This window comes from Puntigrus tetrazona, chromosome 21 (assembly GCF_018831695.1).
Source record: "Puntigrus tetrazona isolate hp1 chromosome 21, ASM1883169v1, whole genome shotgun sequence".
NCBI lineage: Eukaryota > Metazoa > Chordata > Actinopteri > Cypriniformes > Cyprinidae > Puntigrus > Puntigrus tetrazona.
The window spans coordinates 9,479,897-9,507,358 of NC_056719.1; the positions used below are offsets into that span (position 1 = coordinate 9,479,897).

The window sequence follows — 27,462 nt, forward strand, 5'->3', positions numbered from 1 at the left end:
AGTTTAAGATATTTAAAAACAAATACCAGCGCTTTCTGACCCTGCATTGACAGCAAACACAACTGACACATTCAATGCACAGAAAGGTAATAAGGACATTGTTAAAAAAGTCCAGCTCCAGCATCATCAGTACCACACGTGCCATGTTCTTCTTGTGAGCACGTGGCAGAGACTGACACAGAAGACAAGAAATTGTCATTATTTTTGTTTTCTTTGTGCACGAAAAGTATTCTTGTAGCTTCATAAGTCCCAAGTACTTTTTTAATGATGTGCTTGCTACCTTCTGGGCCTTGAACGTGTCAGCTGCATTACGGTCTATCCTGAATTTCATCCAAATATCTTCATTTGTGTTCCGAAGATGAACAAAGGTCTAACAAGAACGAGGTTGAGTAATTAATGGTAGAATTTTGGAGTGAACTGTCCCTTCAATTATTAATGTTACATACTTCAAAATGTGACCGACGTCCAAACTCCCTCCAGTTTTCTAGTCAATATGAGACTCCAGCAAATGCGACAAAAAAAGGTCCCTTTTTTCTCCAACTGATCAATCTCTTGGCGTTTGATCTGCGAGCCCAGCCAGAGGCCGAGCTGAGAAAAATGAGCCTGCATCCCTTCAGCATCGGTCCGAGCTGCATTAGTTTCTCTGTGTAGAGCTGCGGCTCAAAAGACAAAGGCTGGAAGCAAAGACGTGTGCAGGCTCATCTGCTACTCTCGTACTTAACGTCTTAATTTACGAGCGTATCATTTTTTTCCTTGCTTGAAATGGTTAAAGGTGCAACGTAAATAAAGTCTGCTGAAGACTACTGTCCCGCATCCTTGCTAGTAATTAAGGTCACTCATTAGTACCTAATAATTAACAAGCTGGGTCGAATTCCCCCCACCCACACTGTAATTAAAAGTCTCTATTACACTTCAGAGCCCACAGGGGCAGAGTCTTCTTTCTCTGCTGTCTCTTGTCTTGACCTCAGCTGACTCTGGGGCCAAGGAAACCATTTAATCCTTTGGACAAAAAAAAGAAAAGCTGTACAGTACGTCTGAATAATATAAAGGACCTGACTGACTTGAGGTCAAATTACTCCAGGTGGGCAGACAGCGTGCTTTTTGGCTAAGCTCAAACTGCCATTCAACGTTTCTGTTCCAAAAACATATTAAACTGCCTGTTTTAAGGCATCATTGGCACAGTGCTCCAAAAGGCAGGCAGCATAATGATTCTGATGTGGTATACTAAGCGAAAATAGCATGTATTCTTCTTACCGCAGGACGGGATTTCTCATATTTAAATATATACATATAAATTATCCATTTAAATCAAAATTGTATGTGCATCAAGTATAGTATTGCTTATTAGAGTAGCTTGACAGTAGCTTAGCAACGAGCTAACACCAAACTCTACTGGAATCAATTGTTTGTCGTGTCTCCAGAGTGCCATTCGCGTGGCATGCTGAGATGCTGCCTCCGTGGAGAGCTCCAAGTCAGTCACTTATGAGGATCCATTATGGTTAGGATGCTGCCTTGGAAGGCAGCTGTTTATGTAGGCATTAGGCAGCAGGGCCAGCAAGCTAGGTTTTGGAAGAGGGCCAATTTAATCCTTAAAAATCAGGAGAATAAACAAACATGATGCATTACAGCATGTTAGCGTTTGTTTGAAGTCTCCAGATTACAAACTCAAATACTAAAAATAAGCATAACCGAATTGATTGGAAAAGCTAGAGAAAAAAATCCTTCATTAATATTATAAATGAATGTAGTTTAAGCTTACAGACGTGGAAATACCGCATATATCTCAAATATATTTTTCTTACTAAAATGTATGCATACTGCTTGAACGTTTGAGGCCAGTAATATAATGTTGCTGTTTTATGTTTTTTGAACAAAGTCTCTTATGCTCACTAAGGCTGCATTTATCTGATCAAAAATACAATAAAAACATAATATTGTGAAAAAGAGACACACTTTTTTCTAATTATAAGTTTTCGATTCTAACATATTTTGTAATGGCAAATTCAATTTTTGAATCTTTCAGAAATGATCTTTCAGAAATCATTCTAATTTGCTGATTTGTTGAATAAACCTTTCCTATTGCTACCATAGCTAAAAATGGCTTAGTTTTACAAGATTATTTGATGAGTACAAAGTTTAAAACTACAGCATTTATTTGAAACAATATTTTTTTTTGTTATACATTATACATGTCTTCGAAGTCATTTTCTATCAATTTAATGCATCCTCGCTGAATAAAGCAAAAAGTAAATTTTTGTGAAAAATCTTTGATTAAATAAATGATACTATCTTCATATATATATATATATATATATATATATATATATATATATATATATATATATATATATATATATATATTATATATATATATATATATATATATATATATATATATATATATATATATATATATATATGTGTGTGTGTGTGTGTGTATATATATATATATATATATATATATATATATATATATATATATATATATATATATATCTCACATGGGACATTTTTGCTATTTTGATGAAGACGTACATCTTCATATGAGCTTCATGAACCAATCATTAGCAAATCCTGCAATTAGCGAACCCTGCTTATCTCACACAGGCCTGTAATCACTTGAAGTAATTAAGATTGACAGGTCAGTAAGGGAATCAAGGAATCAAGCTGCCTTCCGTTATTACTGCAGACAGGGAGTGTGCTCTGTCTAAATTTGTTAGATAAATATGACTGACTGAAGTGTTTTTGCATTTCAAGCAGCGGCACGGTAGACTACTCTTATAAAAAATAATTGCAGTTTTAAAGCTTAGCCTGACTACGCAGCAATTCAACGAACATGCAGATAAAAGAATGTGAAGTGTATAATAGATAGTGTAATGACAGTTATCAGCCGCCACAATGATTCGCTTCAGCTGAAAGAAGAGGCAAGAAACATTTCAAACGGGTACATTATTTGCATTTCAAGTACACACCCGTAATAACCAAAGAAACAACGAAATTTGCACATATTTGAAATAAAACACACATTCAATCGACAGCTTTCAGTCAAAACCTCTCATCTTGTTTTAATAAAGCCAAACAGCTAGAATGACAGCAGAGCTCTGGCTCTGTGCATTCTGGGTACGGTTTGTGACCGCACAACACCAGGACCAAAACAAACATGTGAGGGAGAGCGTAAGAGCGTTACCTGCTGCAGGAGTGGCCATCAGAGGAGCTGCTCCTGGGGCTGGGCCAGTGGACAGGACAGGGGTGAGGAGACGCACATGGAGAACACACAGATAGCAGAGAATGAAAGGGCACAGAAACCAACGGGACAAAGAAATGGAAGGAAAATAAGGTAGATTAAATGAGTTGTGGAAGCAAGGGTTTGGTACGAAAAGGGGAGGGGGGGGGTTGAAAAAGAAAAAGAAAAAGGAAACGGGAGAGGCCCCATACCTTGGCTCTTTAACGTCAGGTGCGCCAGACCTTGAAGGAAAAAACAGGAAAAAGGAAAAAAAGAAATAAGAGGGTCATAAAAAAGGCACGGGCGGAAACGAAAAGCATTGTCACAACGTTTGACTGCAGTTTGTGACAGACATCCTGAGGCAAACACGGATGCCAAATTTAAAGGAAACCAAAGGGGAGGGAAAAAAAGGAGGAAGGTAAAATAAACACACACTTCTTCCAGGGAGGGCAGTAAGAGGTGTTGAGGGGGAAGAAAGAAAAGGAAGGGAAAGGGAAAGGAAGGGAAAGGGTGAGGAAAAAAGCATTTCAATTGGCACAAGTGCCGAGAAGGCACTTGCTCACAAAAAAAATGCTTTTTCTCCTAATGGAGCACATATTTAGTGTTTGGCAAATAGCATTCCTTAGATCACACGCTTCTATGCTATAGCAGTTACACCCATAAATGTTGCATTCGAAAGCCACAGACTCATAAAATAGCAAAGAGAGATCAGAAAGCAGTGGGGAAGTGTCTCATAAAAAGCAGCGGGGACCAAGATAAATTCTCCCAAGCGCACAGAGGCAACCCGTCCCAGACGGTCTATCGTCTTACTAACAGACAAAAGCCTGCGAGTTGATTTGGCCGCCGTAATAATGTATGCAGCTTGACAGCTCAATACCAATCAATTACACACACCGATGCGGGAGCCATTATCCGGCAGTTTGCGTTCTGTAATCACGATGCAGTGCTTTCTGTTTACTCCGACTAATGCGACCGAGAGTCGTAGAGAAACGCAGAAGACAATCAGGAGGAATTGCTATGCAGACGCAGATGAGAGCCAACCAAAATCGAGGGGTCAGGACCGGTGAGGAGATTCGGTTTCACACCAAATGCCGTAAACAAACTGGAAAACAAAAGTACGCAACTGAGGCCACAAGAAAAGAAAAAAAAAAACATAACGCGTCAAGCTGCGAGCTTCGTGAAGATCCACATTAACACCATTTACGCCTTTATTCCGTGTTGTGAGGAATATGATTACCTTCAGGAACGCAGCATGTTAGCTGTGAACGCTCTCTGGTGAACCGAACTGCATTCAAGGCGATATTTAATTGAAAAGGGAGAATGTTTCCTTCGAATTCCGAATGCACCTCCAAGGAACTGCATGGCAAAAACAATCCTGGATTTAAAGAGACCGGGCCTGCTTGGAGCTCTCATCGCCTATGCGTTTCATTTCCGTGAAACAAAGGAATATTATGATTATAGAGTGCAGAGTTATAGCGCCATTGTTCTCTCTGATGTTCCTGTGTGATTCCTTGACAATTACCACGGTACCGTCGCTCGCCCTGCTACTTCTATGCTGCACTCTATTAGGGAGATAACGTAGCTGTAGAATAGATCATTGTAACCGGGAGTTACTAGTCATTGTGCGGCCAATTCCATAAAAAAATATCACAAATGAAAAGAGCGAAACGATAAAGCGCAACAGAACAAGAGATGCAACTCGTGAAGAATAGCAATGCGCGAAATCGCAGGGGATACGGTAAACAATGACACGGAGATAATATCTAAGGAAAGCACAATGGCGGTATCTGAACAATGCGCAAGACCTATGTAAGTGTTTTAGAACAAGTATCAGCTTTGGGATGTGGTTTTTTGCTTATTTAAATAGCACAATTCGCTTTGTGACGTGGCCTCATCACCGCCTCGGGTGTGCATTATTTTTCGAATAATTCACTGGCCCGTCGTTAATTATTCCTTGCGTAACGACTTTGAACAGTCACATTATATGTTTGGATATTGAAATGAGTAAAGAGAATACTTGAATGATAATGAAATACTCATGTTATGTATTTAGAATTATACATAATTTCTACAAGACTGAGACGTCATGTAGTTTTCAAGTTGTTAACTTATGTTATTGATCAAATTGTCAGAGTAGCGCTAACTGCATTGGCGTTTATGTTAGCGTGTGTGCGTCTGAGGGAGTGTTTTCCGTACATAATAAAACAACTTCGGGGCAATATGGGTATGATCTGTCGTTTTTATCCTCTTGATTAATATATTTGTTTGTTTGGCCAGTGTCATTGTAGGTTTTGGTTCTTTTGCTGCAAGGCCCCTTGAAAAAAACTCAACATTTGGTGAAGTCATGTAACGCAGTCAAAAGAGCTGCCCGGAACTACGTTTCGCTGTGCATTTCTCTGAAAGTAAGAATTTTCATCAGCCAATCAGATTCAAGCAATCAATGGCCTTGTAGTATTAATTCTAGTATATTATTGTCAGAGCGGGGTAGTAACTGACTGCATGTTAATTTGGATTACGTATTTAGATTCCAAAAATGAAGTACTTGTAATTGGATCATGTTATATAATAAAACAGCAGGTACTTTTTTCATTACATAATATACATAATTTATTGTTTCTCTCTTTTTTTCAGGTTTAAGCGTTTTAACATTAACATGATCAACATTGCATCAATTACTGATGAACACATTTTTTTTTTACTTTAAGTGTTATTTAACCACGTATTTCTGTCTTTAAAAGGCTTTCAAACACATTTAAATGCACAAACTTTATTTCTTATGTATATGTAATGCAGGCATGCCCAAATATTTCACCTTTCTTGAAGTACCTTTTGAGATTTTAACACATTTAGTGTTAGTAGTAGCACATTTGCATGTTCGCAGTTTGATTTTAAATAATAATCATATGCCATGCAGGCAAACGCATATGTGCGGTATTTATTTTGACTGATGTCATTTTAAAGGGATTTATTTTCATTTCACTTATCTATTACTCAGTTAATTATTATTTTTTTATTAAAGTTAAACAAGTTAAGATAAACAATTTCAGTCAAAAATAATCTAAAAGTAGCCTGACTATATAATCCCAAATGTGTTGTGTAAATAATTACGTTACTAATGAAATTTTTTTGTCATGTAATTTGAAATCAGTAATGGACTAAAATTAATCTACCCGGCTCTGATTATTGCCCTTGATCATTTAATTATTTCAATATGACTAATTAAAAGTCATACACTACATAATACTGCATGCTTTAGCTGTTGAAAAAAAAAAATTGTTTTAATTATTATAATGAACTTACTGTACGTGCTAACATAATACAATGGCCGAGTTCTTAGTTTAAAGAATAATTTCAGAAAATAGCTAGCATTAAATACTTTTTTGCTGACGTGCTGCAGTGTGACATGCTGTTCTCCATCAAAAACCATTTGAAACGGCATTTTGCTAATTCTTTTATAATTATAAGTGTTATTCATGTTGCTTTTATGAGCTCATATTAATTGAGAGGGCACATGGACTATTAGTACATTTACAAAAGTAGTTTGGTCGCACCGCAGAACCGTTTAGCTAAAGCGAATGAATAAAGGTGATAAAAGTGGTAAAAAAACTTGAAACGGTGACCAATACTTAAAATACACACTGCCCCTAAACGCTAATATAAACTGTAACCGAATATCTTCTTTTGTTTGTTTTAAAAAGTCCTTGAATTTCTACTTTCTAAAGAAATAATCTACCTTCAAAGTAAATAATGGGTCGCTTGGATTTAACTTAAAGCGACTGAATTCGTTTTTAATCCTGTTTAATCCAACAACTTAATAAAGACTTATAAACCTCAAACGCGGACATCAATGAAGCAAGCCACCGGCAAAAGCAAACCTATATCTATCTATGCACAAAGAATCTGTCAATCCATCTATCTATCTATTCTTCCAACATGTCGTTCTTGACATGCCTGAATACAGTAGTTATCTGGTCCGGTGAGGTGACACCTTACATTACGATGGCCGTGTACTAAAAGGCATCGCCTTTGAAAACGTTCCATCATTTATGCGCCTCTCACACTTTTAGGCACATAAAGAGAATCTGTTTTATTTATAAATGACCCCACATCCAGACTTTCTTCTGCATGTGTTTTAGCAGTTTTTTCCGCCACCTGAAATGGTGTTTTTTTTTGCCTCATCCATTCTAATTTCAGTCACAAAAGCCTATAAAAGTGTCTGTCCCATGATTCCATCCATCACTAGTCACATCTCGGCTGTCACATCTGTTTCGTATAACAGTTTATGCCACAGTGACTTCTCAAATTTGAAAAATGAAGATGAAATTACCTACAAACTGGCACATAATGGAGTACAGCGAAAAAGCCAACTGCGTCAACTGATAGCAATAGAGCGCGCGCACACCACCTAGGAATTAAAAAGCAACACACACCTTGTTAACAAATATTTAAACAACGATCGGCGCTGCAAAAAAAAAAAAAAGAAAGAAAAAAGGTTTGGGAGCCACTCTACTGTGAAATGGAGGCATTTACACTGTGTTTACATTCATATTTCTTGCTCAACAGCCTTAACTAAAAGGAACAAGCACACAGTCAGACATAATTATTAATTATTAATTGATTTCGGTCTCTTAGTTCTATTACGTTTTAAAGCTATGCGCCGTTGCATTAAGGAATTTTTTCATTAAGCCGTTTCTCCCACAACCGTCAATTTCACTCGCGCTCTTCAATTTGTGAAGGGGGGAGGCGATTTATTCAGCTAATTTAACCGAGAGATATAAAGACGGACAGTAATGGCTCATGGAGAAGTCTGACTTCCCTCCCAGCGATGCACATTTTAATATGAAACAGGTAGAGCGGCTCATACCCACTGAGCTGAACAGCGGACAGAACGGCGGTAGCCTTGAGGTGTTGGTATTTTAAAAGGAGCGTATGTTTCATGTAAACATTTATTTTCAGAGAATGCAAATGCAAGGCGTCATTGCCACAGCGTTGTCTGACGTGGAGAGGCCTGCTGTGGACGTCTGCATTGAAATGCGGTGGCCCATCTGCGTTGGCATAGCAACAGGCTCCCGTGTCTCCCTTAGTATGACGTTGTCGGCGCAACTAACCCACTCCCTTCCTGCCTGCTCGTCTCTCGCATTGCTCCTCTTGTTCCTGTTCTGTTATCACGGCCGTTCACCTCCACCTGTCTGCCTTAATCTGGATGAAAGTGGTTTTCAAGAGTTCAATTTGTTTAAATGGGTCAATAACAAGGCCATAAAAGTGTTTACCTCATAAACAGTTTTCTGGAAGAGGAGAGATATATTTTTTTTTAAATGGCGAGCGGGTATCGAACTGCATGCTGGAATAATAAGAAGCGTGCAAAAATAAATAAATATATAAATTATTCATGGCAGGCAAATCAAAAGAGCTTGTTTAGGTTAACGTGTTTCCATTACAAGGATTGTTTTGGCCCATAAAATGCATATTGCAAAATGTATGGGGTGATTTAATAAGCATGTCTTGGTGAACATAGTGCATTTCAAGACAATCAATTTGAAATATCGTTTATTATATTGCCTTTGCGGTTGCATAATATTCATCCAAACAGAAAAAGTAATTACGGGATTTACTCCACGTAATTCCATCCTCACATTTTGGCCTATCTCTATGTTGCTGTGGAAACAAGGCAAAATGATGCTTGGAAATCTATGGAAGTCACTTTCTGCTACATCAAAAAAATAAGAAATAAAATAAAATCAGCACACAGGGACAACGTTTAGAGAGCTATCATTATTTCAAGATAATATCAGTGATTTCAAGACAATATGATCATTTTAGGGATACATCTCAATTTCTCAATCAAATAAAACTCAATTTGACGCTGCATTCAAGTTGGTATCTAGGTTAAATAAATGTAATATATCCTTAACAGTCTCAAAATAATGAGATATTATTTTAAAATAATTAAAATCATGATTGAATTCAATATTGATTCAATAATGAGGACCTCATAATTTAGAGATGTCTTATTATTTAAACACTTCATTTCATTTTATAACATTTCATCATTTCATATAATTATTACTTTAAGATACTTTAAGAGATATTACTTCATAGAAACTACCCTAATACAAACTCCAAAAAGTTTGACATTTTTAAATAATGGCATCTTAAAATATTTAACCACTATATAATGTTTTCTGTTATCTTTAAAGGCACATTTACCCAAGATTGAAAATGACCCCATGATTTATTCACCCCCAAGCCATCCTAGGTGTATATGACTTCTTTCAGAAGAGAACAAACAGAGTTATGTTAAAAAAATATCTATTTCAAGCTTTATAATGGAAGTGAATGTGGGTTGAGGTTTTGAAGCCCCAAAAAAGTGTATCCATCCATAATTAAAAGTGCTCCACGCGGCTCTGGGGGGTTAATGAAGGCCTTCTAAAGTGAAGCGATGCATTTGGGTGAGAAAAATATCCATATTTAAAACTTGAGGGTGAGTAAATCATGAAATAATTCTCATTTTTAGGTGAACTATCGCTCTAAAATGTAAATCGAGATTGTCTTGAAATCATGTTATCATAAAAAGACGAGATTTCAAAATAATCAAATGCGATACTAATAACTAGACAGAATCTCCAATAATGACCTGTGTGCTGGATTGATTTTATTTGATGTGTCAGAAAAACACAAACGTCGTGCGGTAGAGCGGCGGATTATTGCCACGCACAAGATCACAAATATCTTAAAAAGAGAAAAATCACATGCTGCCTCCATCTGAGAACACTGAGAATTCTCTGGAAGCGGGCGACTGTCAGAGTCTCATAAGCTACTGGTGACAAGATGCTTTGCAAATGCTCAGTATATAAAACTCTGAGCCATAACGGATTCTCTATCTACTGCATATCAAAACCTGATCTCTGATTAGCTCCTGCACGGCACTGAATGAGAAACTTCTGAATATGCGGAGAGGGGATTAGTCTGAAACTCCTGGAGGCTTTCCTTCAGATGGAGGATTATACCAAGGTCACCGAGGTACTGGGAGGATCGAGCATGGCAGTGCCAGCTGTACCCGCTCTTCTGACGTTCCCTCGCGTGCCTCTGCTCTCACGGGCAGCGGACGGTCATGGTCACTGCGGTCAAGCCTGCTTCCGCGTTACCTAACTGGAGCGCAAGTTGGATGCAGAAGAGCTGAGCTTTGGATTACGCTCCTGCACTCAAGACTGGCACCGATGCCTAAGCGAGCAGCAGTGACATAAGAGCTTTTCCTCTAAGGATGGAGGCAGACGTATGATAAGGCTGTAAACATCCTGAAGCTGACGGTATGCATGAGAGCACAGACGGCTAACTGAGCCAACTCAACATCCCAAAACACGCTGTCTACACGCACACCGTCAAGTCATATGACCTCGACACGGAGTAACAAGTGTAAATGTGAGCAAAGCACGGCCTCCTGCAGGGATGTAGAGATTTGTGTAAAACCCTGGGTAAGCGTAATCCTGGGTTATCTATCTACTTCTCGTTGCACTTCCTCTACCCTGGGCTGGTAATTAATCCCGGGTAGTCATGTTTCAAAATTTCACACTGTTCATTTGCAAACGCTGTTATTTGTATATTAATACTCTCATTTGCATATATGGGGGGTCAACGACATTGACTGGATGAAAAATGTCGCAATCCAGATTGGTGGGTTTTAAGCGTCCTGAAATGCATCAAAGCAGATGCTAAGAATTAAACTATAAAAAAGGCAGATGCTGACATTAAACAGCATTTCTGTGGCTCTACAAAGCGCATAATATTTAATGAGACGTTTGTTTAGTTGGGAAAGCTTTATAAGAAGGTTCAATTCATTAACACTAGTTAATGCATTTGATATCATAAACTAAAAGTATTTTTTTTTTCCACAGCATTTATTAATATAGATTAAATGTTAATTTATGAATGTAAGTGCTATTTTTTCATTGGTAATGCATGTTCGTTCGCAACACACTAACAAATCATCATTTAGACAAGAAATGGTTAGAGAGTCGGACTTGTAACCCAAAGGTTTTTAAGATTTTAAGATTTAAGATTTCTATTTCATTTCTATAATGGCTAACTGGAATTTCAACAGGCATTAATCCAATCTTCAATGCATTTAATAGCATTTATTTGAAATAAAACATTCACGTGTCTTTATTAATCAAGCTAATGTATCCTCGTCAACAAAAAAAGACGCATCAAAAATAGTTCAAATTAATAAATGCTGCAAGAGTATCATTTTTAACTTTTGTGAAAAATAGGATTTGAAAAAACAAAAAAACCCTGCTAAAATGTTTCCGAGTTCTGAATATAAGCTAACATCAATTGCTTCCTGACTATCTCTCCTACCAAGTCTTGATTCCAGCTTTACTTAAATTTTTTGTCCTCCAACTAGACATGCGCCAAACTGACAAGAAGCCTCCCGGAAATCCGTGCGGATAGCATTTTCAGCAGTGACATGGCTCAGGCATCTGACCTAACACAAAAACACATTTTCTCATATCTGCTTTCTGCTACAACACCTCCATCTTCCTGTGACCACCCAAACACGAACAGACCCATCTGCAACACTCCCCGGATCTCCATGTGACAGAATTTTAATGCCGTACATACAAAAACTGATAGGACACCTAAATTCGAGCTTTTCAGATGTCACACTGCATTCTAGCGAAAGTGACGGAAAAAGCAGAGTGGTTGCGAGTTTGCCTGAATGAGTGTCATCTTTGTTTTCATGCGTTCTGCACTGGAAACAAAGTGCTGACACTGTGTGAAAGCTTTAATCCAATAAAGACACAAGCACTTGCTTTATATGGCACATCCCTGTCCAATTCTTGCCATTTGATGTCCGCGTAGTCCTAGCACTTGAGCTCTTCACAAGGGAAACGGAGGATGATTAAAAGTCTAGGCTAAAAGCACATGTTGTAAAAGAAGGCCTCTGTCATCCACTAGTGTCACTGTGGCCTTTATGATAACCTTCCTCTGTTGAAAACGAATACAATACAGACACCGCCAATGATCACAGGCGCTTCAATAACATCATCGAGTATACATTTTAAATAGAGCAGACCTTTTCACAATACGCTGCTCCTTTTTCAAGACCTCGAACTTGTGCCGCTGTTACATAGCATTTCCTGTTTTGATTTTCAAGCTGCTCACAAAAAAAAGATATACATTTCTTCAGTGTATCTGTTAACAGTGTTTTAACATCTACTGAATAATGCAATACATCCTCATTTTCAAGCCCGGACATCACATCAGCTCCGAGGCACGATATAATACATTTTAAATAACCGAGGCATCATGGATCCCCCCTCGATCAGAGAGAAATTTTTCATCGCCCGCTTTTTTGAAAATCAAGATTGAGTTGATGAATTTACCACAGGCCTCAGACTCAACCCATCCATCCACATAAAATATCGAGGTCCTTGGAGCTAAAAAACAAAAGGGCGGACATCACAAACCGTGGCGTTTAAGTTTTGTCATTCACGCAGAAGGTGTTGGAAGAATAATATATACTTGGGATCTTCTCCAGCGTTCAAACTTGTGAGTTGTGAAGTGTCAAGCCTTGCAGGATTCATCTCCTACGCCGCTCTCGCCCCTAACTGCGAGGTTCAATTTATCTTCCCCATGAGCTGTATATGGCAGAGCGGTTTTGCATGACCACTGCCAGCTGCCTTAATCCTAGCCTGGGTTGCACTTACGCGGTCTAATTCAGCAGATCTAATTCAGAGATCATTTAAAAGCTGCGGGGCTGGAGCCCCGAGCCTCCGGCCCTGCAAAACTAGAGGCCGAGCATTATAAAATCCACAACATAGATGCTCCACCATTTACTCTCACATGCCGCTCAATCTGTTGCTGAATCTGCCGTTCGTTTCATGCAGGTGAGTGATTTTAGTCCACTCGAGTCAGTCAGCAGAACTGCAGTACAAACTGACAATGCAAGGAAGGACGACACCAGCATCGCTATCAGCTCTGGCATATCAGATATCTGAAAAGACAAAACATTGGTCTTACCTCCTAAAACTTGCTGGAGAGCTGCAGCAGGATGATGGGAAAGAAAAAAAGAGAACAATAAATCAACAACACAGAATTCGCCATTTGTCATACAGGCCTTTAAACCTATAATGAGAAGAAGAAATGTCATTGCTGAAGGCTGGGTGCATTGTAATTGACATATCAAAATATCAAGTTAGGTTATGGTTTGCGTAGTTGGGTTATGGATCACATTCGTTCGACTGAATCCTGCTATTACGAACCAAATGTTACATGGGAAGCAGCTAAAATGCAAACTTCTATAAATATAAGTTTAATAAGTATGTAGGCCTACTTGTAATCCTACACTTCATAAATATTCAGGTGTGGGAGCAAAACATCATGTGGATCCAAGAAAAATCATATGCATCAGTAAGATAAGCGTTCAAGGAACTCAGAGGGTGAAAGTCATTTTTAAGTGGTTAAAGACTTTACTCGAATATCTTTGAGGGCATGTGAACTGAAATACCACCACTTGAGTATACAGTAAGTACGTACGAAAGTCGTTGGCAGCAACTTTAAAAAGCTCATAATTGCATCCTTGGGAGTCTACTGTAGATTTCAGTATGACTAAAACATGATAAAAATTCATGCACCACTTGTTTGAGTCATAAATCAAGTCATACGCTCAAATGTTATTGTCATTACTGCAGATGACTGTTTATAGTAGATGTCTAGATGATTAGACTCATGGGAGCTGGGATGCATGTTGCTTGTGTTGTTTTCTGAGATACAATGATTCAATCTATAAATGGGAGTTTCTGCAAGTTCGGGAGACTTTTATTTCTCAGGGGATTATTTTTATTAAAACTAACAGATTTCATATTTTTTCTTTGTGCTATATGAAGGTCATATTTAAAACTTTTAACCAATTTTGTGTCCCAATATGCTTACTTCTCTATATAGCAGGTAAAACAACAGAATGCGACAGCATGCGTCCGATTCAGACAGCTCGAGGTTTCGTAGTTTATTTTTTGTAAAGATTTTTAATCGTTTTTCCATAGGAATGCTTAAATACTATCCAAATCGACTGAAATAAGAAATATGAAACTCCCTAATCAAAATCTGAATTACTACATTTAATATTATAACAACGAGTGAAATGACTGCTTTTCTCAAACAAACTATAAAAATAGTGTCGGATCTTGTTATGTAACTGGACTAGTATGTAGTCTGTCATCTGTGAAGAAATCAAAGCTGGGGAAAAAAAAAATATATGAATAAAACATTTTCAACCCTTGGGCTGTGTTGCTTTACCTAATTTGGTGGCCTTTTAAAAACTGTCTGTAAATGTGTCATTATGCTAATGTATCACCAAGTCTAGTATCTTATTCTTGATTTTCGAACAGTGTTAACAAGTGCAACAAGGTGGGAGGGGGGAGGGAGATAGATATATATAAATATATGTAAAATGAATGTATAAAATGGGAGGCTGTGTGAGCAATAACGTTAACTAGACTTTGTTGTTCTTTTAGTTCTAACCCTAACCCTTCCAAGTCAAAATAGAATACAAGATGTGAGTTAACTGTGTGTCATTTCTAATCAAGCTATTGCAAAATGGAGACATTGGTGTGAGCATTGGTGCATAAAATTTTATGAAAGTTACGAAATACAAGAATTGGACATATGTCGACATCAACAGAACAAAATGGCAAAATTCTCTTTATCCATGCAAATGATCTGTTTATGGCAATTTAGTAAATCGATTTAGCAGACAAAATGCTAAACGTTTTAGAATAGGTAAACTTGTTAACTATTGACTACCACTTGTCCCTCAATAAATTCTCATTTTGCTGCTTATTAATAGTTAGTAAGGTAGTTGTTATGTTTTGGTATTAGGTAGGATTATGTTTGTAGAATAAGTTCGTGTAGAATATGAATTAAATGAATTAAATGTGCTTAATTAGCGCTAATAAATGATGCTGAAAGAAAAAGAAAGAACCAGGCTTTCCTCCTCCAAGGCGCACATTACAATATTTGCATACTGCAAAGCTAAATATTACCTACTTACATAATATGCATAACGCTAATCACGTGTTCGTTGTTTTAATTATTCATGTGAATAAATGTGGGTACAGACAAAAAGCGATTTGGGACTCATTACTACCTTAATTTGAATAAGATGACGTTGAAAACACGTTCTCCAAGAGGCCAAAAGGTCAGGTGCTACCTTAATGGCATAGTCAGGTGACTCGGGCAAGCGCAGGGATGAGCGAGGCACGGAAACAAACCTTTACTGTGAAATAATAGGAGTCAAGGGAGAAAGGCAAAGGCTTGCTAGGTGGAGCTAGCGTGAGGCTGGATGGACCGGTCATGGAAGGTGAGTCAGATCTCTGTTGCCACTGTGATAATGAGGAGAAAGTAGCTATGAGAGGAGCTGTTTGCAGCTCTTAAAAGGTGGAGGGCAACAATCCCCGCTCTAAAACACTAATGAGAACACATGGCGGCTTCCACACGGCTATTGAAAACACAGACCTAACCCTACGGCCAATTAAAGAGGAATCTTTGCGAATGTTATTTTGCGATCATCATTATGTGACCATGGAGACGCCGGTGCGTAAACGAGCGCCTGGGAGAGGGAGAGCTGCTCTATTATCCCTTTTCCTAATCTCGGTCGCTCAAAGGCTACAAATTAAATCCGAGGTTTCCAAGCAGATCTTAATGGACTGCTTCGTCGATGAAAAGGCGATGTGGACTATGTCTGTCAAATGCCGCAGGTGCGAGGGGGGACTTTAGCGCACCCCGACGATGTTTGCAAAGGGGAGCTCAAAGCGCAACAAAAGCTGGGACAAAGGATGACACGAAACCCTCGGCGCGAATGCTGCTCGATTGCCTGGAGCGAGACAGTAAATCTCTTAATCACACTGTGTTTGTGGGAGCTGCTTGCTTGGCTCGGGATATCAGGCCATGCAAAACTGTCAGCCGCCCATAAATCACGAGGGCCGCTTTAACCTTTACAAGTGCTCTCCTCTGCTCCCTCAAATTGGTCACGGCAACAAAGTCCTGGAGAATTGTAATGAATCGAGCATGGCCGTGAGAGCTGACATGGTGACAGCGTTTGGAGCTTCTTAAAATGAGCGTGCTAGGCTAGCGCCACGCGGGTTATTAGCATGATCTCAGCCTGTCGGTCTGAAAAAGCCAGAGTGGCATGTAATCTGTCTCTATTTAGTGAAGTGATGCTAATCCCTCTCTTGATCTGAATCAGGTCCTCCAGTGTGAACTCAAATGAGACGAGGCGTCTCCATCAGCCGCCACAATAGAGAAAGTGTCTGTTTACGCGAGCTAAAATATGCAATCGACAGACTTTTTGATTTGTTATTGCAGTAAATCAATAATACAGGTGTCAGCCACTTAACTAAACAACTTCTCACCTGGAGCATGGCTTCTTGCCAGCATCTTATTGGCAGAGCGTTTCATTATCTGTTTTTGCAACAGTTTGTTTGATCATCCCGCATAATCGTACGTGTGAATGTTATGATTTTTAATCAGGCATAAAGAACACATGGGCTGAAAATCGCTTTCGCAATGTCTCACTTTCACTGTACCTCAAAGCTGGAATGATTTTACCGACTCGAGTCCCCTGCCAGCTTCGAGAAATGCCTAAGGACACCTCTCTTCGGTGAGCACTTGTCTCGCAATTGTTAATGTACTCTTTCGAAGAAGAAGAAAAAAAAAGACATTGCTCTTAAACCATTTTTTCCCCACTGTATCTCAATGCCGTCTCTGTTCCAGTCTCCTAGGGCTCAAAACGTATATAAACCAATTCTCACTATTAACTAGTTGCTTATTATAACATAATGGCTTATTGGTTTATTAGTTACAATAATTTTGCATTATTTGTTAATAGTAAGAATTGAAGACTAAAACACTTTAGAATAGGGAACACCTATTAACTATTAAGTATGACTTTTCCCTCCATGAATTCCTAGTTTGCTGCTTATTAATAGTTATGGTAGTTTTTAAATGTAGGTATTGGGAAGGATTAGAGATGTAGAATAATGTCATGTAGAATAAGCCATTAATATGTGCCTGATTCCTACTAATAAATGGGTAATATTCTAGTAATATGCATGCTAATAAGCACATATTTAAGAGATCCTAAAATAAAGCGTTACCCTCAAAATGAAGTGTGACCAAAAAAAAATGTTTGGCCGAGTCAGTAGTTCAGATATCAAGTGTTTTCATTGGCCTCACAAAAAAAGGTTTTGCAAATATAAACAGACAATATGCTCAGACGTTTTTAAAAAGCATTTTAAAGGCAAAATAAAAGGTTATTTCCTTTTTTTTTTTTAGACATCACGTGTCATGTTTCTTCTGACACTGATGTCTACTTGGTGCACTTTTGCTAAAATTTTAGGAGTGAAAGTCCGGGCCAAGGTTAAAAGAAAATGTATTCATTAAAGGCCTTTTTTAAAGCATAAATGTTGAAGTATGAAGACCTGATAAAATATTTAAAAAAAAAAATAATCTAACCTTCATATAACAACAAAAAAAAAAAAAAAAATCTTGGCTTAAAAAAACATAAATAAAAAATATACAGTGCTTGTAATTGAAGAAAGTCATAAATAAAAATCTGATAATGCACTGATCCTAGCATTATGCTCTGATGTTCTACACCATTTAAATGATCTATTTCCTTTTTTAAATCATGAGCAAATAAATATTATTCCAATTACATCAATGGCACTCAAGAACTAATTAAACGGGAATTACCTAGTAAGCAGTAAGCTAAATAAGTAACAAATAATCCTGCGCTGACATTTTGTGGATGAAAACCATGAAAACATGAACTCCAGCAATACCCTTTTGTCGCTTTGCAGTCTGCCTTTATTTTCCACTATACAGATTTTGAAAATGCAAAGCCACACAGGCAAACCAGCAAATGCACTTGAGTGCACAGGGATGGGATTTGGGGTGTCTTTCCTAGGTCTAAAAGCAAATCTGACAAGCTCCAACAAGCTCCTTTTATTAAACAAAGAAAGCAAATGCAAGCAATATCTAACACGAAGATCCTTTCCCCTCTGAGAAGGAGAGCTAGCATTCATTTTGACCTTGCGAAGACCTGCCTGCAAAAATCAGCTTGTATGTTGACAGATCATGTAGACCTACTGATAACCGAGTGTTCATTGCATGAAAGAAAATAAGTGAGTGAATCATGAGGGACACTGAGTTGGAAAATTACGTTTTATATGAATTCTCATTCTCCTGTGCAGATTTTTTTTATATATATATATATATATATATATTTTTTTTTTTTTTTTTTTTTTTTACTGACACCAAAGATAGATGTCAATATCCATATATCTATATGTGGAACTGACATTTGATCTTCCTTTCGAATGCATCCAACATTATTAGCATCACCAAATTCATTTTCTTTAACCGCAGTTAATCTGCATTAAAAGGAATACTTCACACAAAAATAAATGTTATTTACTCTTGATTCGGTCAGCAGTTTCAAGTTAACAGCTCGCTGGAGGGGAAGATTATCAATAAAAAGCATCTTCAATTTCAGCTCGTTCCTCGCAGGAACCTATTATAAGGTTTCAAAAGACAGGGGCTGTGTTGTACTGCAAACAGCCACCAAGCAAAATTAACAAGGCAGCTGAAAAGATTCCATGTCCTGTTTTAATTACTTGCTGAATTGCTGCCTACTGTGTAAACCATTATTTGGCTTCTTGTGCCCTCTGCCAAGCGCGGTAAACTATGGTGCTGATTACTCCACAACCGGCTACTGGCAAAAAACGCACAAGCCCTGAGCCGGGTGAATGTAGCTAACCTCACTCGCTTGCGTTTTGGCCCCAAAAGAAATACAAAACTGCACAATGGCAGCAGATGCCTGTCTGAAAGCGAAATACAGACATGCTTGCATCCTTGGCACACACACACAGCTCGATGTTGAGGGCGACCCAGACTAATTTGTGTTGATAAATAAGACAGACTCTCTGTCTACATTATTTAATCCTGGGGAGCGGATGGCCTTGTTTTCACAGTGAAAGCTTGTTCCCTGTACACTTAAAGAAAAGCCTTTGCGAATCGAGTCTCGCATTCAGACTAAAAGACCACAGAAGGGATGGAGTCCAACGCTAGTGTACATGAAAAGGTTTTTGTTTGATGCAAACTAGACCTCTTCAGAGCTGTGCTCTTGCTTTTATAGAAATAATCAGTCGACTGTATGGGTGGGCGGTATGACCAAAACCTTATACACTGTATGAGTAATTGTATATCATGGTAACCGTATATATAATGATAGCGCTGTTTCTGCAATATTGAAACCAATGTAGCTCAAACACTATAGCACTGGTATTGCCAAGGTCATGGGTTCCTTGATTCCCAGCAAAGCTGTAACCGGTAAAAAGTAAACCTGTATACGATTTAAATCGCTTTACTGTAGATAAATTGGATCTACCAGATTGATAGAAGTAAAATAAAAGTTAAAAGTTATTATAGATAATATGTAGAATACATAGAATGATCAAACAAATGAAGATATTTATACATACGAATTATTATAAATGCAATTAAATACAATTTTAGATTTGGGTTTGCGTTAATCGAGTAGGCGAGTGAGTGAATTCATTAATTTATACAGCACAAGTTATTATAAATCACAATTTAAAAATATCGCATTTTTAACCAAAATATTATTGCATTTTAGAGTTTTGTTTGCATTAATTGAGTAAGTGATTTAAAAAATATAACTATATAAAATATTAAATAATTGTAGTTACATAATTATTAAAATAATTATTTTAATATAACAACTATGCATCAATATTCAGACTGAAATTTATTTTGTTTTAAAAGAAAAGAAAAGAAAAGAAAAGAAAAGAAAAGAAAAGAAAAGAAAATAAAAGAAAAGAAAAGAAAAGAAAAGAGAACACTGGAAGCACCCATCTGTGACAGTTTGCCGAGTATATTATTTTAGCTTGCTATGGTTTTTTGCTTGGTGTCAGATTCTTAAAACCACAACAAGGATACACCGCAGTATAAACACTACAGCAGAATCTCTCCAGGCCTGCAAGACTGTAGTACTGTACAAATAAAAGCAAAAGCATGCTTTCGTCATCTCCAGGCATATAAGAGCGTCCCATTAATGAGAAACACTTGTGTGCAATTCTGCTTATGTGCCTTTTAAAATGGTAACTGTATTGATTTTAAGAGCTCCCAGCAGGCCGCGTTAGTGCTCTAATATATATATATATATATACACAGAAGCACAGAAGCACAGAAGCGGTGGCCATAATACAGCATCTGACCAGCACTGCAGTTTATGCACCGCTCCCGCATTGTCTTGAGATCTCATTAGCATGCCTGATGCAAATGCAAGAGAAAAGATGCACACACTGCTGATATATCGCTTTGGCCTAGATTTCCATTGTGGCGAGGGCAGCCTTAATTGATACTGACGGCCCTCTTAGCTTTGAGAGTAAAAGCCTGCAAAATTTCACCTGGGAGGTTTGACAAGGGCACAGCGACTGAGACCGCTTCCCACTCACAGTCTGGGAATATTGTTAAATATGAAAAGACACGCGTGTAATTAACCGCCACCGTTTGATGAGTCTCTGCTAATTCTTCAGAGGATTCGTTATATCAATACTTAACTAGAAATAATAATTACACTGTGACTCTTGATTATCTATGCATTTTTTTAAATACTCAAATACTCCTCCGTGTTTGATAAGTCGGTCTTCCGATGGATAATCCCTGGAGTAAAAGCAAGGATTTAAGGCATGCGGAAACCAATTGTTCCTTTTAATATTGTCCTTTACCAGTGTCAAATCCAATTTGCTCTATCAACTTTCAGGATGATTTATTTTTCTGTTCTTAACGTCTCCCCGTCCCGCGTATCTGTCTTCTTTTGAAGCGGCGGAATATTTCATCTTAATTCCAAGCGTACTTGCTGGACTCCGTCACGCTGGCGTTCTCTCGGTACAGAGCAGAGTGCAGCTTCCTGCCGACTCCACAGTGGGTAACCTGAGACTGCATTAAGTGAAAAGCCGAGCGTGAGCTGCCACAGTCTCTGTCCTCGCTGCCTGTTCAATTAGAAGGAGAAATGGGCCAAATGTATTTCTGTATGAAGTCATGCAGATTTGGCCTCGGGTTTAACACCGTACCGCCATATGACAGACTGATACTTCTCCGAAGGGCTGAGACATTGCTGAGTGGCCCTAATTAGTCTACATATGTCACCTAGAACAGTTTCTATGGCAAATTGCTCTCCCATGCTCCAACACATGTCCATGTTTTCATCAAATTAGTACGGGAATATGCTACACATGCATACAGATCGTGCACAGCTAGAATTACTAATGCAAACACATAGTTCTGAGCATTTTCTGCCCAAATACATCAGCTCGGATATGATTTACTGGCGCTTTGTATTGGGTTTCATATAATAATACGGATATAAAATGAAAGATGTCTCACTGTGATAATGCTGCCATGATTTAGTGGATTATTACTTTGGTAGGTAGCATGGTTTTCATTTATATTTCTGAATCTATTTATTGTAACTAGATTCCCCCCATTTTGTTTAGCTACATTTTCAGTATTAAAATGGCTAAAAGAAACCATTTGATTTGAATGAAGCTGACAACAGGATACAAATAATGTGCTATCCTTATCTTTTCGCCGCATGCGTTTCAGAATCTTTTTTCGCATATCAATCCTTTATTTACAGTTAAAATAAACAGTTTTTTCTAAACAGCTGTAAACATGCGAACCCTCTGAACCTGATCTAATGAGATCTACATCCAAAGATATCTCATTAGTTATAAATTCTCAATGCGTTTCATAAGGCTAACGTGCTTTAATACCAGACCATCTGAAACTCACCACAAAAGTAGACATGAAACCAAACTTCCCGTTTTAGACCCCCCATTTTAAAAATAAATACGTGAATGTGCAGTGTGCTGGATTTCTCCAGTTTTTTATTCTGTCGAAACTTTACCTTTTTTTCACCTACGCTCATTTTTAGTGCTACGCCTACATCTAAATCAATCAACAGCTGATACATAGAAGCAAGTCTGTTCCTGTTACACCTGATTGCATGTCACAATATGGAAGAAAAGATCTTCTGCAGCTTATGTTCCAAGCTCATATTCCAAAGGACCGTTTCACCTACTTTTTTTACTCACCCTCATGTCATTCTAAACCTGTATGACTTTCTCTTCTAAAAAATGCAAAAGGTGTTTTTTTTCCCAGCCACTCTTCTTAACATAATGAAAGTTAATGAGGTGGGAGTTTGTGTAGCGGCAAAATGGTAAAGAAGCACCACAAATGCATCTCAGACTTTCAGACTTGCATGCTATATTCATAGACATCCGAAGTCATGTACTGTAGTGTGTAGAACACACCATTTAACTCCCTGAAAATTTTGACATGTGCCCTAAATTTCAACTCACTGGTTCACTGATCAGGTCACAGTGGATAACAGTTCACTGGAGAGGAAGATTATCAGTGAACATAGTCTTAATTTCAGTCTGTTCCTCACACAAAGCTCACATATGACTTCAGAAAACTTGAAACATAGCACAAAATTCACACAAGCCACATTTAAGCTGCTTTTGCACCCAGATCTTCAAAATCTAAGTTATTGTAACTACATAAAAAAAGAGCGACCAGAATATTGTTCAGAATGTCTCTTCCACAAAAGAACAAAAATCACCCTCATTTTGTTCCAAACTTTCCAAAAAGATTTCAACGCCGCCCTGCAGTCACACCATATACATTGCAAACATTTTTGCAGTCAGACTGCAGTTTAAGTGCAGAGGAAAAAGATAAGACAAACACTCAACCAAACGATTAGAAAATAGGCAGACCGGATCAGATAATGATTTATAATTTCCAACTCCTGAGCCCTTGAGTTCCTTAAAAGCAAACATTTTACCTTGACAGCTAAGCGCGTTATCCAGTACGGCATTGTGATAAGAACATCTTCAAGTTATGTAAGGCCTTGAAGCACATCACCTTGCTTACCTTCAGTGCAGTATTTCCCTTTGTAGCCAGTATTGGAGCAATCGCACAGCACCTCGCTGTCCTGAATGGAGCAACGTCCTCCGTTGCTGCAGGGGTTTTGTTTGGTACACAGGTATTCCAGATCGTTCTTCACGCCCTGACTGTCCAGGAGAGCGGGAGGAGTCTCTCCTAACTTCAAGTTGGCGATCAAGCCTCGGAAAGGCGGCTCGTACTTGACCGTGCTGGACGTGAGGGCCGAGAGACGGACGTCCGGTGGGATCCCACCCACGTACAAGTCGCTAGCCACCATCATTTCCCTTCGCTTGGACTTCACCTCCGCCACTTTGCTCTCCCTGTCCATCGTCAGCATGGTCTCACGGTAATTCCTCGTGAGCAGCACGCGATGCCAGCGTTCGTCGTTGACGTGCGTCTCCATGTGCAACGAGGCCGGCTCACCGCAGTGGATGGCGAAACGCAACTGCAGACGGCCGTCGTTGATCAAGAGCTCCAGGAAGTCGCAGTTTCCTCCATCGTCCAGGTACAGCACCACGGCTTTGCTGATGTTGGTCTTCATGGTGAAGCTCAGCTCTCCGGTAGATCCCGCCTCCCAGGGTCCATAGCGAACCCACTGACCGGGCAGACCGTCAAACTCCAGAGCCGTGGTGACTGCAATGGCCACTATGAGCCCTAGCCAAACGGAGGCCCGCGAGAACTTCGCGCTGCACCTCCACTTCCGCGTCATCATCTTCCAAGCGTGCTCCTAATCCTCCTTTTCTAATGTTCCGTTTCTCTTAATCCACTGCAGAGGAGAGATTTATTCCCAGTCTAGCGTATTAATTTATCTGGCCTTTCCAAAATAGCGCTGCAGAAATAGCACGGTCCCAGTTTTCTAAAAACCCCCTAATATTTTAGAGTTTCTTTTCACTTGATTCTCCATCTTGATTCTCTTCTGAGTAACTCCATTGAGGAACACTTCTGAAAGACCGTGTATTAAAAAAAAACTCACACGGTACTTAGCGCTTTGAAATCTAAAACTGCCCTAAAAATCTAGTTGACTCGACATGTTAAAAGACCGATTTATGCATCTCACCCTCTGGTGAAAGTAGGATTACTGCTGCGGTTGTATTTTTCGTTTTGTGGGTAGTAGGTCAAATACATGATTTCTTTCCCCAGAAAACCTCAACTTCCTTTAGAGAAGTGCATCTGCATTCCACCAGCAAGACGTCACCAGCAGAAATCCTCTGACCAGGCCTCTGAAAGTTAAAAAAAAAACAGACAGTATGTTAATTTACGAACCAAACTTGCATGCACTTCTAAATTTTGTCTGTGATTCGCATCGAAGGCAAATCACTTGTGGCCTTTAGTTGTGAATTTCTATTAGGAGGCCAGTTTGATCAGAAAATCAAGACCCGGCAATGTGATTCCCTCAGCTGAGAATCTTTGAGCATAATGAAATCAATCTTTAATGCACTTTGCAGTGTAACAGACTGGGCTAGTTGACAGATCCCCTCATTGGCTTTGCAAATTTGCCGATCAGTTCACAGATGAATATTCACAAACCAGCTAGCAGCTAGTGTTTTAAACAGCTCTGAGCCCCCTGAAGCCCTCTCAGTCAATCAACACCTCTCTCTTTCACCCATATAGTGGCTGAGCATAGTAGTGCAATAGTGACAGCGTCTGACAGCAGAGGATGACAGATAATAAGGCAGAATGTGAGCGTAGTACGGGCATCAGGTGAGGAGTGTAAATGATGCATGTTTATTAATGAGGACTATGCAGCGCCATGATCACACCACACTCCTTTTATTTGTGTGCGCTGTATGCGTGCCGAATTCATTAAAGGGAATATGCAAATCTGTGATAACTGCTCAATGCTTACAGCAAATCAACAGTAATGTCTGATATTGCGGGTCAGTTTTGAGTGCTAGGCTGTGGAGTTTGCGGCAGACAATATTACACGGCATATAACCAATCACATATCAAGAGTCTGGGGATACACTGTGGCCGATAATAACGTTCGTATCCATAATTGAATCATCATTTCATGAATTGCTACTTGATCAAAAGACAACACAATATAGCTGAAAAATAGCACACAATACACAGCATAACATAATATTTTATGTAAACTGAAGAAAGTTTTTTTTCACAAAGTAAACACGTAAATATTTCTTAAACATACATAAATACGTTTTACACAAAATTTATCTGTAAACAAAAACATTTATATAATATAAAAGTAATCAGACCATACATTATTGTTATTAATAATGATAATAATAATAATAATAATAATAATAATAATACAACATTCTAATTACCACTGATACCACTACTACTAATACCACCACTACTAAAATAATTTAACCATTAATCAATCGATCGCTCGACCAGACCTAAATTAGACAAAGTCTTCATTAAAATACCCAAAGAGCTGCACCATATTAGTAAATGTATGACTCATTAGGATGTAATGTAGGTGTTTAAAAATAAGAAGAAGAAGAATAAGAACAAGTGAAGTAAGACGTAAAAAGGTTTTCAAGATGAATTACCACACACAAATGTGGCGCAACCGCTCGGTAAATTTGACCCAGGAAAACAGATCAGCGTGCAGCAGGGTGCCGTACAGAGCTCAGGGGTCCGCTCTGTTCCTCTGGCCTAATCAGCATCCATAAATAAAGGTGCTTGCATGGTGGAAGAGATGATATTGAAGCAATATGCACTCTGCGAGCGAAGAAAAATTAATTTGATCACATAAAACGCGAGCTTAATTTCTCATTTGCTTCTAATTAATTACTCTGATCGCAAGACAAGAGGACTTTTCAAAAGACCTTGAAAGTGATAACAGCTTTTCGGCATTTCGAAACCTGGCCTTAAATAATGCTCTCCACTCGTTGGGGAAAAAAGCATAAGGAGAAATAGTAGGGTCTATTGGGTCGTTTTGTGCAAATAGTAGACGGGGAAAAAAAAGATGAAGTGCTGGAGATAAATTAAAAGGTCTGTTTTGAAAGGCTAACAACGGCGCGGAATCTGTGGAAAATCTTCAAAAGGTCTTGTGAAAGATTACGTTCTCTCATGTTTGTCAAAGGATTAGTGACTACATTTCTTAATAGCCGTTCCATACAGCATGCAGCACTGTGCAATAAAAAAACCAACGTGCACACATGGGGACGGGAGGAGAGAGAAGAAATATGAAGCATAATTGGAATGAAAAGTAGTTCAATTTAGATCAAATTGGCTCCTGTAACACTCAATCCTTTGCTATTCCAAATATATCGGCCATGTAATTCCGCTTTATTGCGGCAGACAGACTGTTCTCCCCGCAGAAGGATGGTTTTGTGCCGCTGCATTGCATGCATTGTTCTGAAAGTGACAGTGACTTTATTGTCAGTAAGTAACAAAACGACATAAACGTACTGTCTCTCAAAGCGACCCCGTCTCGCGCTTTATCAGCACATGCCAACGTGCTTTGGGTGCGCGGCGTGCTCATTTGTAACCGAACAGGTCTTGCTAAGCGTATGCAGGTTGGGAAACCAGTTGGAAATCCAAACGGAAAGCATTCCTCTCTTTCTCCCGGTACGGTCATTGTCATTAAGGTCATTATCTGCCCTTGAGCGTGATGCATGGCTACAACACAGCGCATAACAATGAAGAGAGCGGGAGAGGCGTCCCTGACAAAGTGTTTGGCATGATTCTGTCCACTCGTGACAGTGAGAAAACCCACTCCGAATTGTTATCTTCCCCTAATGATGTTTTAGAGCAGATTTAAGCACTCGACACTTGCTGATCAAAGCCCGGTTCCCAGGTCAGTGTGCTATCTGAGCTAGAACCAAATAGAATTAGCCATGCTTTCTGCTCTTACATTGGAGAGTAATGGACAGCATAAGGATGCACTGAGGGCACTTTAGGGAGCGAGTCCGTGGCGTGAATTTACAATTAGCACATACGCAACAAAACGCCCACTGAATACATGAGCATCTTTTGTCAAGCTTATATTTAAAGATCACACTCGAATTAGCGCATTCATATTCAATTAAGCATTGCGGTTCTGCCTCACATTATTTCCTCTTGATGTTTCTTTTAATTAGCCAAATCAAATCGACATGATTAAAAACAGAGTCCTCCTCCGCCACCTACCCACACAGAATGGCAGTTCCGGAAAAAAATCTGCCCCCTTTTGTAGCTGCAGAACAGCATCCGGGGCTGCGCTAAGCAGGAATGGCAGATGGCTAGCAAATGGA

At 38.9% G+C, this 27,462-nt stretch overlaps 1 protein-coding gene across 15 annotated transcripts in view; it reads right to left on the bottom strand.

Annotated features, from left to right (window-relative positions):
* The window catches only part of nrxn2a (neurexin 2a), a 260,155-nt gene extending 235,684 nt beyond the window's left edge, over positions 1-24,471 (bottom strand). For 13 of the 15 annotated variants that reach the window (XM_043221591.1, XM_043221586.1, XM_043221585.1 and 10 more), the window contains exons 1-4: positions 23,243-24,471; positions 13,244-13,264; positions 3,436-3,465; positions 3,188-3,226 (exon numbers count right to left, since the gene is read on the bottom strand). In XM_043221591.1, coding sequence (XP_043077526.1) covers positions 3,188-3,226; positions 3,436-3,465; positions 13,244-13,264; positions 23,243-23,966 — 814 coding nt within the window. In that variant the 5' untranslated portion in view covers positions 23,967-24,471. The remainder of the gene's footprint in view (positions 1-3,187; positions 3,227-3,435; positions 3,466-13,243; positions 13,265-23,242) is intronic. The other 2 variants (XM_043221581.1, XM_043221580.1) reach the window with 1 other exon arrangement.
* Positions 24,472-27,462: the final 2,991 nt, after the last annotated feature.